Source organism: Podarcis bocagei (genome assembly GCF_964188305.1).
Source record: "Podarcis bocagei genome assembly, chromosome: 10".
NCBI classification, from domain to species: domain Eukaryota; kingdom Metazoa; phylum Chordata; class Lepidosauria; order Squamata; family Lacertidae; genus Podarcis; species Podarcis bocagei.
In genome coordinates this window covers 74,669,640-74,687,269 of record NC_138135.1, presented here as the reverse complement: position 1 = coordinate 74,687,269, position 17,630 = coordinate 74,669,640, and the positions used below count along the sequence as shown (strand labels likewise).

At 41.7% G+C, this 17,630-nt stretch overlaps 1 protein-coding gene across 5 annotated transcripts in view; it reads left to right on the top strand.

Moving 5' to 3' along the window:
* Nucleotides 1–17,630, top strand: part of CACNA2D1 (calcium voltage-gated channel auxiliary subunit alpha2delta 1) — a 366,139-nt gene that overhangs the window by 290,521 nt on the left and 57,988 nt on the right. For all 5 annotated transcript variants that reach the window (XM_081210645.1, XM_081210644.1, XM_081210643.1 and 2 more), the window contains exons 13-15: nucleotides 13,489–13,567; nucleotides 13,776–13,825; nucleotides 15,806–15,895. In XM_081210645.1, coding sequence (XP_081066771.1) covers nucleotides 13,489–13,567; nucleotides 13,776–13,825; nucleotides 15,806–15,895 — 219 coding nt within the window. The remainder of the gene's footprint in view (nucleotides 1–13,488; nucleotides 13,568–13,775; nucleotides 13,826–15,805; nucleotides 15,896–17,630) is intronic.

Here is a 17,630-nt window from a genome sequence, read left to right as displayed (position 1 = left end):
ACCAAGCAACGGGAGCTCACCCCATCGCGGGGATTCGAAACGCCAACTTTCTGACCAGCAAGTCCTAGGCTCTGTGGTTTAGACCCCAGCGCCACCCGTGTCCCTTGGGGGGCAGGTACCTATTGCTAAATTAGTGTGTGGATTCTTGCTCCTTTGGGAAGAAGAAGGTGTCTCTGCTGCCTTTTTGTTATACCAGTTGATGCAGTGGTACTCCAAAACTTAAAAGGAAGTCTCAAGGGCTTCAGGCCGATGGAGCCGGCATTTGTCCACAGACAGCTTTCCAGGTCATGTGGGCAGCATGACTAAACCCTTCTGGCACAACGGAACACTGTGACAGAAACCAGAGCGCACGGAAATGCCGTTTAGCTTCCCGCCGGAGTGGTACCTATTTATCTACTTGCTCTTTGACGTGCTTTCGAACTGCTAGGTTGGCAAGAGCTGGGACAGAACAATGGAAGCTCACCCTGTTGTGAGGATTCGAACTGCCAACCTTCCAATCAGCAAGCCCAAGAGGCTTAGTGGTTTAGACCACAGTGCCACCTGCGTCCGTATAGTATAGTATAGCATAGCATAGCATAGCATAGCATAGCATAGCATAGCATAGTACAGTACAGGTAAATCTTTCTGTTGGTGGAAAAATAGCAACCAAGCCTAATCAGCTGTGTAGCATTAATTCCATCAGTGCTCATTCCTCCATTGAAATTTGGCAATTTTCACCAAAATTCCATTGAAATGCTTTTTGTTTTGTTTTGTTGCAAGCATAGCTGTTTAAATTAGTTTTTGTTTTTCCTTGTGCTTTTGCTGCAAAACTATTTGGGTGTTTTCACAGAGTGTCATCTTTTCTGTGACTGTCCAAATGAATATCGTTTGAGAGAAGAGATTTTATATAAATTGGATTAATGAGTGTAACATCTGTTCACTGAATGGTATCTTTCACTTTTCCTGCAAAAGAAAAATCTGTTTCAGATGTTTTAGGAAACTAAGCTATGCTTTGTTACTTAATTCTTCCCAAAATAAAAATAGTAATTTTTCAGCCACCAGATTCTATATTCTATGGCTATACTTGTTAATCTGTTAGCAAAGAACATTAATTAAGAATGCACAGAGCAAGCCCTAAAGTAACATGCATATATGCATTACAAGTATCCTCATACTATAGTGGGAAGGCTGAATACGGAAAAAAGGCTAGATCAATCTACAGCGGGAAATGTGTGATATCTTTTTCTTTCTTTTTTTAATGCTGCCCCTGCCACCTCCCACATTTTGGCATTGCATGTTCAGCCTAATCTGCAAATGCCAGCTTTGGGTTTCACAAAGTGGATTCTAATAAATGTTGTATATTGCACCCATGTTTTCTTTACTATTTTAAATTATTAGAACACATTAGAATAATTTGCATATTCTGAGTCTGCTTTTAACTGTAAACGGAAGCACAAATCCATTTATATCACAATAGTAATTGACTTAAATGGGAAGCCCCCAGATTTTTTTAAGGACTTGATGACAATATTGGCAAACTTGTTGAGAACGAAAGAAGAGCCGTTCTTAGAAGAGCTGGATGAGGCCAGTGGCCCATCTTGTCTAGTGTCCTGTTCGCACAATGGCCAGCTAGATGCCTCCTGCCTGTTTGGGCCAGTTATTGTCAAAGAATCAGGTTCCCTCCTCCCCCTAGGAGCAGCAATCTCTGGAGATTTACTACAGTGTATGGTTTATTTCTTTTGGGGAGTATTCAATGGGGCCACAATTTTTTCCTGAAATTGTCAGTCATTGTTACTGTCAGGGAACTGACATCGGAGCCAGAGGCGGAGGGAAGGCTCCCAAGTGATGCTGGAGAGGGGCCCAGCAGGGAGAGAGGCAGCTCATCAGCGGGGGAAGGAAATCAGCGCAACACCAGTGATAAAGGGGAGCAGATGGGGGAATCGGCGAGAGGGCTCCAGGACTCCTCGACGGAGACCAGCGGGGAGAGCACGGGTCCTCCGCTACCCACACCCTCCCTGCGCAGAAGACTTCCGCGCAGGGAGAGTAGGAGGAGACTTGGCATCAAACAGCTTTTATGCTGGAAAAGATTTAAGAAACGCCCACTGACGGATTCTGCTAGCGACTGAGGCAGCCATGAAGTGAAGGGCTGCCCAGACAGAAAAGGTTTAACCAGGCAACCTAGCCAGGAGTGGCGGCAACTTATGCACGAGCAACTCCTATTACTATTACAGTTACTAAAGGGGGGGCAGAGATAATGCTGAAAGTAACATAGAATTGTAGAGTTGGAAGGGACCACAAGGGTCATCTAGTCCACCCTGGCAATGCAGGAATCTTTTGCCCAACGTGTAGGGCTCAAACCCATGGTCCTGAGATTAAGAGTCTCATGCTCTACTGATTGATCAATCCCAATTATGTTTTATTGATTTTGTACTATTTATTTTTACTATACTTAGTGTATTTATACTCAGGAGCAGCCAAACATGGTGGCGTGTAGCTGTATAGCAATCTAGATGACAGCATTGTTTCCTCTTACCTGGATGATGCAGGGATGGGCAGGTGCGCTAGTGGAGCCAACCCACTTCTGTCAGCCCACCTGCACATCTCTGACCTCTCTGGCACTGCGCCCTACCCCTGTCCTGTCCTTATAAGGGGCACCAGCGCTGTTGTTTGGAGGGCAGCATTGCTGCTGTTCCTGCTTACACTGTTCTCACAAATGCCTGAGGTAGCTCACAACAGTCAACAAAGCAAACATATCATAGTTCTCAAATCCACCCCTGTATTCTTCTGAAGTCCTTCACTGATGTACCGTACTTCTCTAGGGTAGTGGAGACTGGCAGATGGATGGATGGATCCAGCAGCATGAATAAGGAGTTAGGATTACAACCTTAGTGTTGCAATAGGTTGAAGAAGAAGACGAAGAAGAAGAGGAAGAATAAGAATAAGAAGGGAGGATCTTATAATGATAAAATCCCCCAGGAGTTTTGAACACATTCACGTTCCCAGTGGCATCATTTGATACACAGGAGTGTCCAAATTTGGGAATTGAGCTCATTAAAAAATGAACTCTCTTTCTTTAAACTAAGAAAGAACAGAAAAAGCTTTAGGCTGGCCTCAACTAGAGCCAGAGCTTTTTCGGCTGTGGCTCCGATCTGGTGGAACACTCTGTCACAAGAGACCAGGGCCCTGCGGGACTTGACATCCTTCCGCAGGGCCTGCAAGACAGAGCTGTTCCACCAGGCCTTTGGCCAAGGCACAGCCTGACTCCCTCCCTCGGCAATCTTCACAGAGCTCTGGCCCAATGGTTGCTAGTGGCTTGAATTAATTAATTTTTATAATGAATGATTTTAGAATGTTGTTTATGTTGTACTTTTGTACTGTTTTATTGTTGTTAGCCGCCCTGAGCCCGGCTTCGGCTGGGGAGGGCGGGATATAAATAAAATTTATTATTATTATTATTATTTTATCCCTGAGTTCAATATTGAGCTGAGAGCTTTCCCATCATTTACAATTGTGATAATGACTTTATTCAGCATACTGCAAAAATTAACAGTTAAAAAAAGAAGTTTTACTGAAAATTGATAGGTGCAAGTTTAAATCTGTTTTAGGAAAGCAAAAGAAGTTGCTTATTCACTTTAGATATTCTGGATTTTATTTGCATTTATTGAACTTTCAAAGTAACCTTTGAGCAGAATGCTCATTTTGCATTATGACTTCTAGGCATCATGTATATTTTTAAGACTAAACAATGCACATTGAATTAGGGAATTCATAAAACTTAATCAGATCTGGGACCTGTACCCTATCACTGATAGCACCAGGAGAAGTGTTTAATTAAGTCCCATGTTTCTACAAGCTAGCTTTTTGCTATTCATTAACTTTGCCAAGTCATGTATAAGGAGCAATCGCAGGGAGCTTGCAGCTTTCTAGTGCCCAGTGCATTCATTTCCACTACTAAAAGTGATAACTAGAAAAGGCATTAACATCCTCTACTAAAGATTTCATTGCCAGCAAATATGAGACCTCTTCAGGTAAAGGTGCAAAGGGCCCTGCCCATTTGATGCTTTGTCCATTTAAGCTGAATGTCAGAAGAAGTCTGCTGTCTGGGTTTTATATGGTTACCAGTTCGAACAGTTGTTTGCCACTTTGCTCATTCCAGGGGATGGATGACTTTGCTAGGGAAAGTAACCAGATCAGTTGCTACGTTTGTGTAATTTCACTATTCTAACATTATTGGAACAGCACTGGAAGGATTCACTGGGAAAACAGCAACTTCACCACTCCCATAATGTAAATGGCAACCCTAGATGTGTGATGTGATGCACAATGGTCAGATGTATGCTCCAAAATCACAATCGGTTGCACTGTGAAATCAAATGACCCTGGACAATTGTACTTATATTTAAAGAGCACCCAGGTGAATCGCTCTCTTCCCATCCTAAATTGCAAAGTTTATACTTTGGCACAGCTTTTCTGTATTTGATATGTGCATATTAATTTACCTGTTTATTTTAGTTATTTTTGTTCAGCGCCTTAATCAAAGGCAGCTAACAAATCTGAAGCAATAGAACCTTTAAAGCATCAATAAATAAAACAATTGGCAACAGAAAGCAAATTTAAGCATCAAGTCAGGGTGAAAGCAGAAAAGTGCCAGATTCGGGGGTTCGGTTAATAATTTAACTAGGAGGGAACCACTTATGCTGGGCTGTTTGGGGTGTATGTACATTTTGTTATCTGGCAGCCCTACCTAGGTAAATACTGTAAAGCTTTGTGCAAAATATAGTTATGAATCCATGGGACTGAGCATATTCACAATATGCTTCATTCACAAGAACTGGTAACAGGCAGTAGAGCAAAGATTTAAGTGCTGAACGATGAAAGGCTAGCTTACTAGCTTACATGCATTGCAACTATTTGAATCACAATCACAATTCCAGGAATGAACGTGACGCAAAGTATCTAATATGCAATGTCTAAGTGAGACATGACATCACGGAACTGCCTGTGTGTGTGTGTGTGTGTGTGTGTGTGTGTGTGTCCCTCCCTTCCTTAAAAACTGTTGAAAGCCTGGCCTAATCCTTTCAAAGTTGCCACTTTTGAGTATTTTAAAGGTGGGAGCATTTCATGGGTCCATGTCCTTCACACATGAGATACACTTAGCAATTATTCCATGAGCATTTTTTGTGCCTTTAAGATATAGAAGAAATTATATGGTTACAATGATTACGGAATACTCCTCTTACTGCATAGCAGCAACAGTATTTTCTATGAACATATTGGATAGTTTGTGTCAGTATTAGAATATCTTGTGTCTCCTTGTTGCTTGGAACTGATAAAATTGCATCTTCCAGCAATGTTTGCATATCACGTGACATTGCCTACTCAGTTTTGCTTACATTGTTTTGTTCAACCTGACTTCTGTTTAACCTTCAAGTTGACAAGTTAGAAGAAAATAATAAACATTTTGTGCTTTCCCTGAACATCTAGGCTCTGAGAAGTGTCCCTATAAATTACTGGGTTCATCCTTTTTAGCTGGCATATGGTTATATTTAAAGTTGTTTTCTGTCTCTATAGATAACTTGCACCATAAATCCCTGGAGTTTTATGTAACCAAATTAACTCTGAGTAGTCGAAAGAACATGATAATGACTCCAGTGCACACCATATCATTTCTGTATAATGATAATCTGCCTGTCGGTCTATCATCTATTCCAGGAACACCCAACATAGTGCCCTCCAGATGTTGCTAGACTACAGCGCCCCTCATCTGTCCCACAAGATCTGGAGGGCACTATGTTGGCTATCTTTGACCTATCCATTTATGTTGCCATGTTGACAATATTATATTCTTCTTTGTGGAATGTGAGTAGACCCTAGCAATTGCAGAAATGTTGAGTTGCATCCCATGTCTTCATCTGGATTCAGAACAGTTGGTTGTGATGCAAACAGAAAGGTCAGAAAGGGTCACCAGCTATTAGGGGGGGTGGAAGGGGCTTCGGCCCCCTCAATATTTGTGAGGAGGGGGCTGAGTCCCCTGCCGCCGCTTGGTGAGCATGGGGCGCTGGGCAGGATGTGTGGAGAGTGAAGATCACCCTCCGTGCTCCCCACCCCCTGCTGCCACTGGGAGAGCACTAGTGTGCTGGGTGGGGTGGGACATGTCACATGATACCGGCCCCCCTCAGTGTTGGGGGCAAGTCGGCACCCCTGCTGACACATGTGGGTTGCCTACCTTCTTCAGCTGAGAAGAACAAATTGTTGTGCACAAAGGCCTGTGGCCATCCTGCCTTCTCTCCCAGCTGCCAAGCACAGCAAGGCTGCAGATGCGCTGGGGGCCTTCCACTCTATAAATCCCCATTGATTGGTAGCCAAGGTTTGGATTAGTTTAGTCCTTGGTTTAGTCCAGAGGTTTGCAGCTACCACCCCCTTAAAAAAAAAAAATACTCAGCCCCCCCCTCCGCCTGGAAATCTACCTTCTGTAAGTGAGCAAAAACAGAGACAAATTTGCATTCTTTTATATTTCCACCTACATCCTACAACATCATAAAGAAAGATGTTGTAAATAGGCAGGCAAGCTGTGATCCGCTTCCTGGGCCTGGGTGGATCCGAAAAGGGTTCCCCCAAGCCCAGGAAAACCCCTTGCCTCCAGCACGACCACCGGATTCAGGGGAAGCTTTGTTGCTGTCCCACAACAGTGCCCAACATTGTGGTCAGCGTCACCAGACAGCAGATAAAACAAGTACAAACAGCTTTTCAAAAATGTCTTCTCTTTTTGCTTTACACTTCCTCCGTTCCCTTATTTTCATTCAACGCCTCCCAATTGCACCAGAGTCTCCTACTGCCCCCCAGGATTGTCCTGGCACCCCCAAGGGGTGGTATCTATCACCTACTTTGGGAAACGCTGGTTTAGTCAGCAGCTGAGGTTCAGCTGGAGCCCTAGTCTAACTGTAGTGCTAGGGCTCAAAACTGGGGTTTTTTTAGTTCCGTTAGACATTAGTATGCAAAAAGAGTTAAGTAAAGATTCTGTGAAATCATTTGCAATGCACTTTATCTTTGCAATGCATTTACCATGCTAAATATATGTGCACCCCCTGCCTGCTGTCAGTTTACCTGTTGTATCTGTAGCATGTCAAAGCAGTCATTGTGTGGCCAGGGTAAGGGAGGGTATCTCCCCAGGGTGCTTAGTGGAAGTATAGTGTCATCATCAATCCAGATTTATTGGTCAACAGACCATAATATATGCCAAATGAAGGATAGGTCAAAGGAAAATATATTCTACAGATCTATTTTAAAACAACAATTCTGTGTATCAAAAATTGTAGGTTGAGCTTTAATAAAAATGTTTATCCACTGGCATTAACCCCATCAAGAAAAAAAAGAAAGCAGCAATTTATTGAATCTCCCAGGAAGTGTCCTTGTTAAGGGAAACAGCAAGCATTCTCTTGTACTTATAAAAATTGCAATAAAAAAACATATGTGCAAGAGATTCCGTTTCACCCGAAGACATTTCATGAGAGGTTATTCTTTGAACCAAAAATGACATAGCATGACATCTAGTCAAATAGAAAACGTTCTCATGTAATTGGCAAATATAATGGTCTCAAACTGGGAGTAATCCTTCACATTTAGCATACACAATGATGAGCCAAAGGAATTACAGATAGCATGTCAAGATCAATAGCTCAAATCCTTCACCCCAAAGAATGGCTCTCAGAAAAAAGAAGACTTTTTCCATGAAGAAGTAAATGGATCTACTAATGTTGGAGCAGGATGGGATTTGACAGAACTATTAGGACAAAGAAGAAGTCAATATCTTAGAGCCAATTTCCAGGACAGGTTTGTCAAGCAACACACTTTGGAGAACCCAAAAATCCTCTCAGAAAGTTGCTCATAGTCTATGGAGGGATGGAAACAAGTAATACAGCCACTCTGTAGAAAAATTGGATTATTAACTTATTCTGAGGTATCGGAAGAGCTGCAAGAACAAGGGGAAAGGTGAATAATAAGAAGTATAGTGTGTTAATTTGATTTTAGATGTAATAGGGGGGAGGGGAGTTCACTTACGTTTATATTAGAATTTGTGAATCCAAAGTGCAGGTTCACAGCTCAAAAGCACTCCACCATTGCGTCTAGACTGAACAATCTTGTTTGCAATTACTGTGGGGAGAATAGTCCTTCCCTACTACTCACATCTGCTGCTGCGACTAAAAGAGACTGGGGGTTTGTAGACAATAGGCGCTCCTTGGTGTTCCTTGCCTGCCCTGCTGTGACCACGGAGTCTGTTAAGAACTAGAGGGTGGGGAAGTACCGGTAAGTCTTTTCCGTTTTCCTTCTCTGCATCCCTTCTTCCAAGTTCTTGTTGGTTACTGGATTTCCTTCGCCCCAGGAGTGGAGTTAAGCGGAATGTAGAAAGGGAAGAGGGGCTCTGCCTGTCGAAACTTTACTGGTCAGAGACTGTAATTATAATAAAATCCTGGGTCACTGATTGTTAAGAAGGCCAGCCATCTTGGAGAATGTCAGGCGAGCCACTCAAAAAGTGTGCATTGTAATTGAATTTAAAATTCACCTAATTTGTCTATCACTTTGCAGAAACACATTTACTCATAAGAATAATTGCCTTATCCTGTCTGCTTCTCATGCATACATTTATTTAATTAATGGCTTGTTGTGCATGTAATGTCATAGCATCTGGTGAATGACACAGATTGATTAAGCTTTCCTCTTCATAAAGCCCCATTAGCTGAAATTGGTCCACTAGTATGAATTGGGAATATTTGGCAGTCTGCAAAGCTGATTAATCCAACACATGAGATAGCATTTTTACAAACATTTTTGATGTTCTGAGTCAAATTTATAAATCCTGATTGCTTAGCTCAAATAATTTGAACATAAGGGAAACCTAAGATAGGTATCAAAGAAGAAGCCTGTGTCTGATTGTGGGGTGCAGTGTTTTTCCCCACAGAAGTGGACAGAGGCTTTTGGGTGAATATAATGGCTGTTGAAGGGTCCTAGAATCTATGCACATTTACCATTTTAAGTACAATACCAAAAACATTGTGGGGCAGTGTCAGTTTGTTTAACCAATCTAAGCACAAATAAAGGTGCAATAATAAAAGATGCACATTTTTTTGCTCTTAAATAATTATTTACTAATTTTTCAAACTGGTTTTGTAATTTCCATTTCTTAAAAGACCCACCCATTTTGGTGCTTCATTTTGTATCTCTGTCATGAAGTAATGCATGAAAAATGCTTACATTTTCTTGAATACTCACCATAATAAAGTGTTTCAGTTTATTGTATTCTTTAATGATTCTGACAGTAGCTACTTTCTTCTCCATAGAAGTGAACTGGATTGATTCCTTTAAAGGAATAAACATGGAGAACAACTGCTGTGTTTGAATGCAACACAAAGACATAGTTTAGTGCCTTGGGTTGAGTGCTCCCTTCCAGTCTGACCACAAGGAGACTGGAAGAATCAATTTCTGTTTTAAACTGAACAGTTTGTTGTTTTATCTGAACTGGGACTCACTTGTTAGTTTAATGTTTGTCTAAGCAAGTCAGTAGCAAACCATTGTTTCTATTGGCGGAAATGACTGGCAGAATCCGAGACCAGGGAGAAGAGTTGGTGGAAGAAGATTGGAAGAAATTTAAAGACTATTTGCAGAAATACTGTAAAATTAATGAATGTTAAAATGATGTTGGAATGGAAATAAGTGGTTTTGGTAATAAGGTTAATAAGAACATGCAAATATAGATCGTTATATGGATGGAAATATATAGTTATAATAGGTTAAGATACAGAGCAAAGATAAATGAAAGAGGGTAAGGATTTGCTGAAAGGATTTTGTAAACGGGAATACAAAAAGGGGAGGTGCGAGGAGGTCAAGGAAATAAGTAAATGAGCCTAAAGATATTGAAAAATGGTTTTTTTTCTTTTTTTTAAAAAAAATTCCTCTTTTTTTTCCAGCCAGCTGTTTTTTGTATTTTGTATTTTCCTTTTTCTCTTTTAGGTCCTCTTTTTGGTGTTTTTCTTGTTATCTTTTTTCTTTTTTGTGAAATCTGTGTTTATGTGTAATCTTTGGTATATTTTTCTTGGTTCTTTGAACCTATGTTTGTTGTAAAATTTTAATAAATATTATATATATATATATATATATATATATATATATATATATATATATATATATATATATATATATATATATAAAGCAAGTCAGTAGCAAACCATTGTTTCTAATCCTAGTATGGTTGTATAAACCATAGTTTATGGTACCTGCATCTGCAGCTCCCTGAGAGGGGGCACAAGAGGCAGCTAGTGTTGCTAAACTATTGAGCTATATCTCAAACATTGTGTGGGAAGGGAAAATACACACAGATATGCAGGGACCACACATGATTTTTTTAAAATGTGCATTTACTATTATTTTGATAGGGCAAGAATAGTTCATGAATCCATGATCTACACTGATGTCTGAAAAACTGCTGTACTGTCATTATTTACCAGCAACCATTGGTTGTACTGTTAAGCAGCAAATGAAAATTGTTTCCTTTCTTTTTAAAATGTGGTTACAAAAACTTTGAACCACCCTATGAAGATGGGCGCTTGGCTTGCCACAGAACTTGTAAGGCTTCTGAGCCCTATCAGGAGAGATATTTGGCATTGCCATCTTCATTAGTAGATATGCCAGATATTATATAAAGGCAAGGCAGCTAATAAAATTTGGATATACTTTAGTCGAAGAGTAATTCTATCTGTCATATTTGTTCTAGAAAATGCCATTCCACTATCTTCTACTTGACACTGGCAAGGGCTGTTTGATACTTTTATTTTTGTCAATGTGCCATTCCTGGATTAACAGGTTGAGATCACAGGTGGTGCAAATGGATTAATGAAAGAAGCAGAGAGAAAACTTTAATTTTGTATTGGTGTTGGAATGAAAGCTATTTCCCCACTTAGAAACATGCCTCAGAAAAAGTGCCTAAGGGGCCATTATGGATTTATAACGAGAGTTACGATTATTTTCTTTTTGAATGATAGAACTCCAGATTCTCAGAACATTGCCCTCTATACATTCTATGAATGTGTCGACGGGGAAACAGGGCTGTTTGTGCTGGCCCACCACCCCTGTTCCCACTGGCTCCACCTTCAGATCTTTGTGGGTTCAGGAGATTTGAAGAGGGGACCTACATGCGCTCAGTTCCTCCATGCAATCAGGAATCTCACTTGAAAGTGCAAAGGTTCCTCCTCCAGAGCTTCGACCCAATGCACTGTGATCTGGAACAGTGAAGCTGGCAGGGACAAGGTCATTCTGGATGCGTCCAGCACATGCAGCCACTATTAATGACCCATCCCTTTGCCCCCTCCATGCATTCCTGTAATGTGTGGAGGCAACTTCTGAAGAGCATAATCTGTGAGCCTAATTGACACTGCATTCCTGTAGAAGTGTATTCAGAGGCAAATTCCCTTGAGTTCAGTGGGAGTTACGCCCAGGTGAGCGTGTATATGATCACAGACTAAATGTAGCTCAGAGGAGCATCTCTATGAACAGTCTTTGCTTCTTATGCTTGCTGAGTTTTCTTTGGTATACACTTTTATTAAATGTGAGAACTTTGTGTTGAAATACTGTGTAAGCATGGGTTTCCTTTGCATTTTCATTAACATGCTTTAGGTAGGAATAGAAAAGACCTTCCTCCAGTTGAATCTGGAAAGAGCTTCAGTAAAACCATTTATTTGAAAGATAGATAGAAAATAAGTAGTTACACCCCCCACCCACAAATCCCAAGCTGAACTCCTACCCCGCAAGTGTCCCAGAAAAGCTGGGACATCCCATTTTTTCCTGTGAGAGCACGATGGGCCTTCTGGTAACCGTGAACTTGCACGATTTCGCACCAAGTTTTCCGGGGTTGCGACCTTCCACAGCATTTCGATTAATTGGATTTGGATTTGCATAAATGTTTATTATTTTTGAGACTTGTACGTTATAAAATCAGCCTGTATCTGTCATTGGAGTAGATAGGATAGGAACTTCCAAGATGAAGAGATCTGGTAAATGGGCCCTGCTGGTAAATTAAGATTTTCTGTGGACTTTCCTTCCTCCTTTTAACTTTAGAAAACATTTAATTGCCATCAGAGGCTTGTGGCATCAGGACTCACAGTAATGAGGGTAGGAAGCCGAGAGGAGAAGGCAGATATTGATACCAGTAGAACATATTGGAGACAAAGATCAAGAGGGGAGAGGGGAGTTGAAACCACCACTTTACAAGTTATCTTTAAAAAGCTACCTTTAGTTTTCCTCCTCTTTTACTTGCAAATACACTAAATATTTCCTGATTTTCATTTCTGTTACCCTTCCCTTAAATACTACCACTTAACAATCAAGGCTAAAGTTCTGAGCCCAGCGAAAGGGTGTACAGTATAGCAATGGATAATTAACATTCATTTTTTTAATGTAGTTGAGTGGTTCAATGAAATGCATGTCTGAAAGCAGCTTAGGATGTAAATGATGAGCACACAAAGTGAGCCTTACCAACTTGTTGTGCTATACTAGCTTGTCGCCATGTTCCTGTAATGTCCAAAGTCACTGTGTTTCCTTTGGCAAGAGCGAACAACGCCACTGACCATTTCCCAAATACATCCCTGAGTTTTAGCAGGGTCAGCCAGATTCACCTTTCAAATGCAAAAATATACAGTACAGACCAGTTTTTCTTCAAAGTCTTTATGCAAGGGAGACCTCTGCTCTGCTGTTAGTTTTTCCAGTAGACTTCTTTGAATGGGACAGTAAAAAAATAGCATACTCTTGAGTGGTACCCTAACATGATTTAATTTGATCCATGTAAAAAAAATCAAATTAAGCAAGGAGCCTTGCTTTTTCCTTGGGGAAAACACAAACTATCTGATAGATCCCCAGCTCTTCCACTAGGTGGCAATAATTAGATTCAGAACAACATCGCATTTCAAATGTCAAAAGCAGTGACTTTTTTTGCCCATATACAATATTGTTAATAGCCATTAAGAGTGAAAGATGCAAACTTTTTTGGCAGCTAGAATTATTACAAAATAATGTTAATTGGTTTCATAATAATAATAATGTTAATTGATTAAGTAGTAAAAATCCTTGTTCATTCACCAATACGTTTAGAAAAATATGAATATTCTTGTCCAAAGTAATTTTTCAGGCTGATTCATATGTCTAGGGAATCACCCACTAACAGTACCTCAGTTTCATCAGGATTGAGTTTCAGTTTCAATAAAGTACATTATTTGTGGATGAAAGCAATTTATGGAGTTTGTCACCACTTGTTTTAATTGAAAACGAAGGAAAAAGCAGTTATGTGAGTCATGGTGCCCAGCGGCCATTCGGGGACATTATAAAAGTATAGAAGGAGAGGAAAGCATGGTAATTCACTGGTGAAATTCAGTTGTGATTATCTGGCATTCAACATGGTGTTTTTTTTAAGAATAATGTCTCTTGTATTAATGAACTTATTCAACTCCTCTTTTTCTATTTTCCTAGGTCCGTGTATTTACATTTTCTGTTGGTCAACACAATTATGACAAGGGACCCATACAATGGATGGCCTGCAAAAATAAAGGTATTGTGCACTTATTTCTCTTTATTGCAGCAAAATAGCACGGACACTGAATCAAATGAATGCCCTAAAATCACTTGTTGAAATGAAGCATTTTCAGTAGGCAATGAAATATCAGAACGGTAGGTGTTCCTGACTGATTTTGTGGAAACAGCATTCTAGAGTGCTGGTGTCACCCACTGAGAAGCCTGTTTTATCTTTTGTATTTCAGGTTACTATTATGAAATTCCTTCTATTGGTGCCATAAGAATAAACACACAGGTACGTTTGCAAGAATTTATAGAACAGCAATCATATTTGAAAGTCTTGCATGAGAACCAGTCACCACAATAGCTCACAGGGCTGTTTTTGGATATATTTTCTTGGGTGAGGCCTCTCAGCAAAACATTTTCACTTTGGTTTATTTTGCACAAGATTGATTCCAAATAAATCTGTAAGAATTTCTGTGATAGAATATCCACTGAGCAACTCTCAGTGCCTTTATATAGATCAGGAATGGGGAACTTGTGGTGCTCCAGATGGTGTTCAGCTCTAGCTTCCATCAGCATCAGCCAGCATGACCAGTGGTTAGCGATCATGGGAGTTGTAGTCCAACAACATCTGGAGGGCCACATCCCTGGTATAGATGTTAAACCATATTATGGGGCAGAATAGAACCCTGTGTAGGGCTGAAAAAGAGATCCGAAACGCCACTCTGTGGTTACAGTTCTGCATGTCGGAGAAGAACCACTGCATTACCGTACCTCAAATTCAGAGACACTCCAGAAGGATACTGTGAGAGAGGCCTCAAAAGCTCCTGAAAGATCAGAGTGAATCAGCAGGGCCACACGTCCTCATCTCTCTCCCAGGAGAGGTTATGAACCAGAGAATTTAGAGCTTTCTCAGTCCCAAAATGGCCCTGGCTTTGCATGAATGGGTGCTAGGGGACAGTCCTGCACAGCACTTGAGACCACCTCTGTCAACTCAGGCACAGAACTTTGTCCTACCTCCAGGAACAGCCCTTCACATCCAGGGCACAGGCTTACTGGTGTGAGAGATGGATTTGATGCATAAGAATTCTCCTTCTTACGCTGGTATTTCCAGCTTGGGTGATCTAGCCCCCAATTCATCCACAAAGGTCTCTCTAATTCACTATCAAATGATGGATCTGGAGTTTACCAAAGGCACCAGCTGGAAGCTGAGATGGTCACCCAGGTTGTGATGACTGAAGGATGGATGGTCCAGAAAAGATCACAGCTGTCAAATGTACAGTGGTACCTCGTGTTACATACTGCCCCCCCATGAATGCTGCAGGTTACACGCTCCACTAACCCGGAAGTAGATGCCCCTTGTTGCGACCTTTGCCCTGGGATGTGAGTGGAAGTTGCACTCCGGTGGCACGGCATCAGCGGGAGGGGCTATGAGTGAAAGCTCACCTCGTTACGAGCAGTTTCTTGTTACGAACGGACTTCTGGAACGGAGTAAGTTCGTAACACGAGGTACCACTGTATGTTGGCTTTCCCCCTTACCTGTTCTAAACCATCCCACACTGGTGGTAACCTTCAACTCAAGACTACAAATTAGGATGCCCCAATCCATCCCCCAAAATACGATCTCCCAAACCTGGGTGGCCCAACTTTTCATACCAACTGGGCTGCAAGAGTACTTCAACACAGAACCCGTGGGCCACACGCTGTCTTGTCATGTGGGGGTGGCAGAGATGGGCAAAAATTTGGCACCCCTCCCCAAAGCCCTCACGCTGCCTTCCAAAAGGCTAAGTAAGACACTTGGCTAAAAGTCAGATAGCTGTTTATTTCCTTCTGTCTGGTTCCCTGTAACTTCGCTTCTTGCAGTGAGGGAACCGCCAGAAGGCCCTTGGAGGTCAGGGTCTGGGCTGAGCGATGGGAATGAAGACTCTCCTTCTGGTATGCAGGTCCAAAGCCATGTTAGGTCCAACACTTTGAATTGTGTTCAGGAACATACCGGGAGCGACTGATAGTCACTTCCATGCCTCTTTACCAGGCTCACATCCCAGCCTTCCACATATCACTTTCATCTTGCTCTCCCACAGAGGGAAAGCCCCATCTCAGACAATACTCTGCGCATCTATCAGCTCCACTTTCCCATTTCTCACCCAGGCAACTGTCCCTAGGGCACAACGGAGGTTACTTTTTAGAAGGCTTTGCTCCTACGTTTTACTCGTGGACTTAACGAAAAACAAAAACATTTCTCAGTCAACTGACTCAATGTTTCTTTTGACAGGAGTACTTGGATGTTTTGGGGAGACCCATGGTTCTGGCTGGGAAGCAAGCCAAGCAAGTCCAGTGGACTAATGTTTACTTGGATGCCCTGGTATGATGCACGCTGCCATGACATAGCGAAAGAAAGTATACTTTGAATATAAAGTCTTAATAATTAAAATTATTTATTTCCATGTCAGTCTTGCAGTGGGGGCAAAAAGTGGCCTATTCAATTTGTTTGATGCAAGTGGGAAGGACTGGATGGGCTCAGGATTCAGGACCATTTCAGTGGAGAGCAAACCAGATTGCAAGAGAGTTAAATTCACCAAGGAGAAATGTAAAGCATTATAGACTGGAAATGGAGTCAAATGCAGAAGCACAATGAGGAAAGGAAGGAGTGCTGGATATTGGCAAGATTGCACCAGCATTTCCAAGAATGACGAGGGAATTGTGTCTGAGATTCTGGGCCACCAAAGGTCACAACGGTTATCAGCAGGAGCATTGTTTTCACTTCATGCTTCTCTATTAATTGCTGTTAAGAGCAGTGCTGTGTTCACTTCTGGGAAGAAGGTTGACAACTTGGAAATGCTTCAGAGGAGAGCAAATGAATGGCTAAAAGATCTGAAAGGCACATCTTTCAAAACAGAACCTGAAGGAAGTAGGAAGCTTAGCCTTGAGAAAATAAGAATCTGTGGGTATTTAACCCTGAATATCTTCCATTACTAGGAAGTGGTACGAACAATGTAGGCAAATAATCCTAGGTGTTAAAAAGCTGATTTAGATTTAGGAAGAGTTCAACTATGAAGTTCACCTAGCTTTGGAGTTTGTGCAACTCTTTCCCTGAAGGAATGACATATATTTTAGTTTTGAGATACTGTGTCTTGGGACTGGAGATATACTAGATACGGGGCAGGGAATCATTTGCTGTCAGGGTCATTCTTAGTCCCATAGGCAATCTGTCAGAGGTTGCCTACTGGTGGGGGCAAGGACGTGGGCCTTTTTCTTCCCCTTGTGCCCCACGGCATCAAATTCAGCCAAGGGTTGCATTTGGCCCTGGAACCACAGGTTGCTCACCCCTGCACTACCCTCCCCCTCCAACCCCGATTCCCTGCATGAAAGTCACTCATTGTGTACATAGAAGCTGTGGGAGGGGGGAGAACTCTTGTGCTGTTTGGCGGTTTCCCACAGACATCTGATTGGCTGCTGTAAATGCAGGATGCTGGACTAGACGGGCCATTGGACTGATCCAGCGGGCTCTTCTTACATGCTTCAAGCACAAGCATCTGTAGTAAGGGAGCCTTTGAGCCTGTAGTTACACACATGAGCTGCAGTCCTGATAATGAAGGCCCCCTTGCTTGATGTCAGGAGGGATGTGCAAAACATCAAGGGTCTGGCGACTAGTCATGCCCCTTCTCATTGCCCCCGTGTTGTTCAACATTGAAGCAAATGAACGACTGAATGGGCCTCGTGTGTGTTTATTGTTTGTGTTTTCAGATGGATACAGACACACATGCATGCATATGCAAGTGCACACACCCTTGTTTGTACCAGACATCCAGAATAAAGTGGTCTTGAGCTGGTAAAGGATCCCTGCAGAGTGCATATTCTTCAGCACTTGGTTGCTATAGTGAAATTAGCCTCATTTTCATCACATGCCTGAATCAAACTGGGGCCATTTTTGTTTTCTTTAACCCTTCTCAAGAGATCACAACCCCAACAGCTTTCTGGCTTTTTAGTTGATCACTGGAAATGTGCAAAAGATGCATGCAGGAAATGGCAAAAGGCTAAGCATTGCCATCAAAAGCTTTTCCACTTAAAGTAAATAGTGCCAATAGTGCCAACAGGTT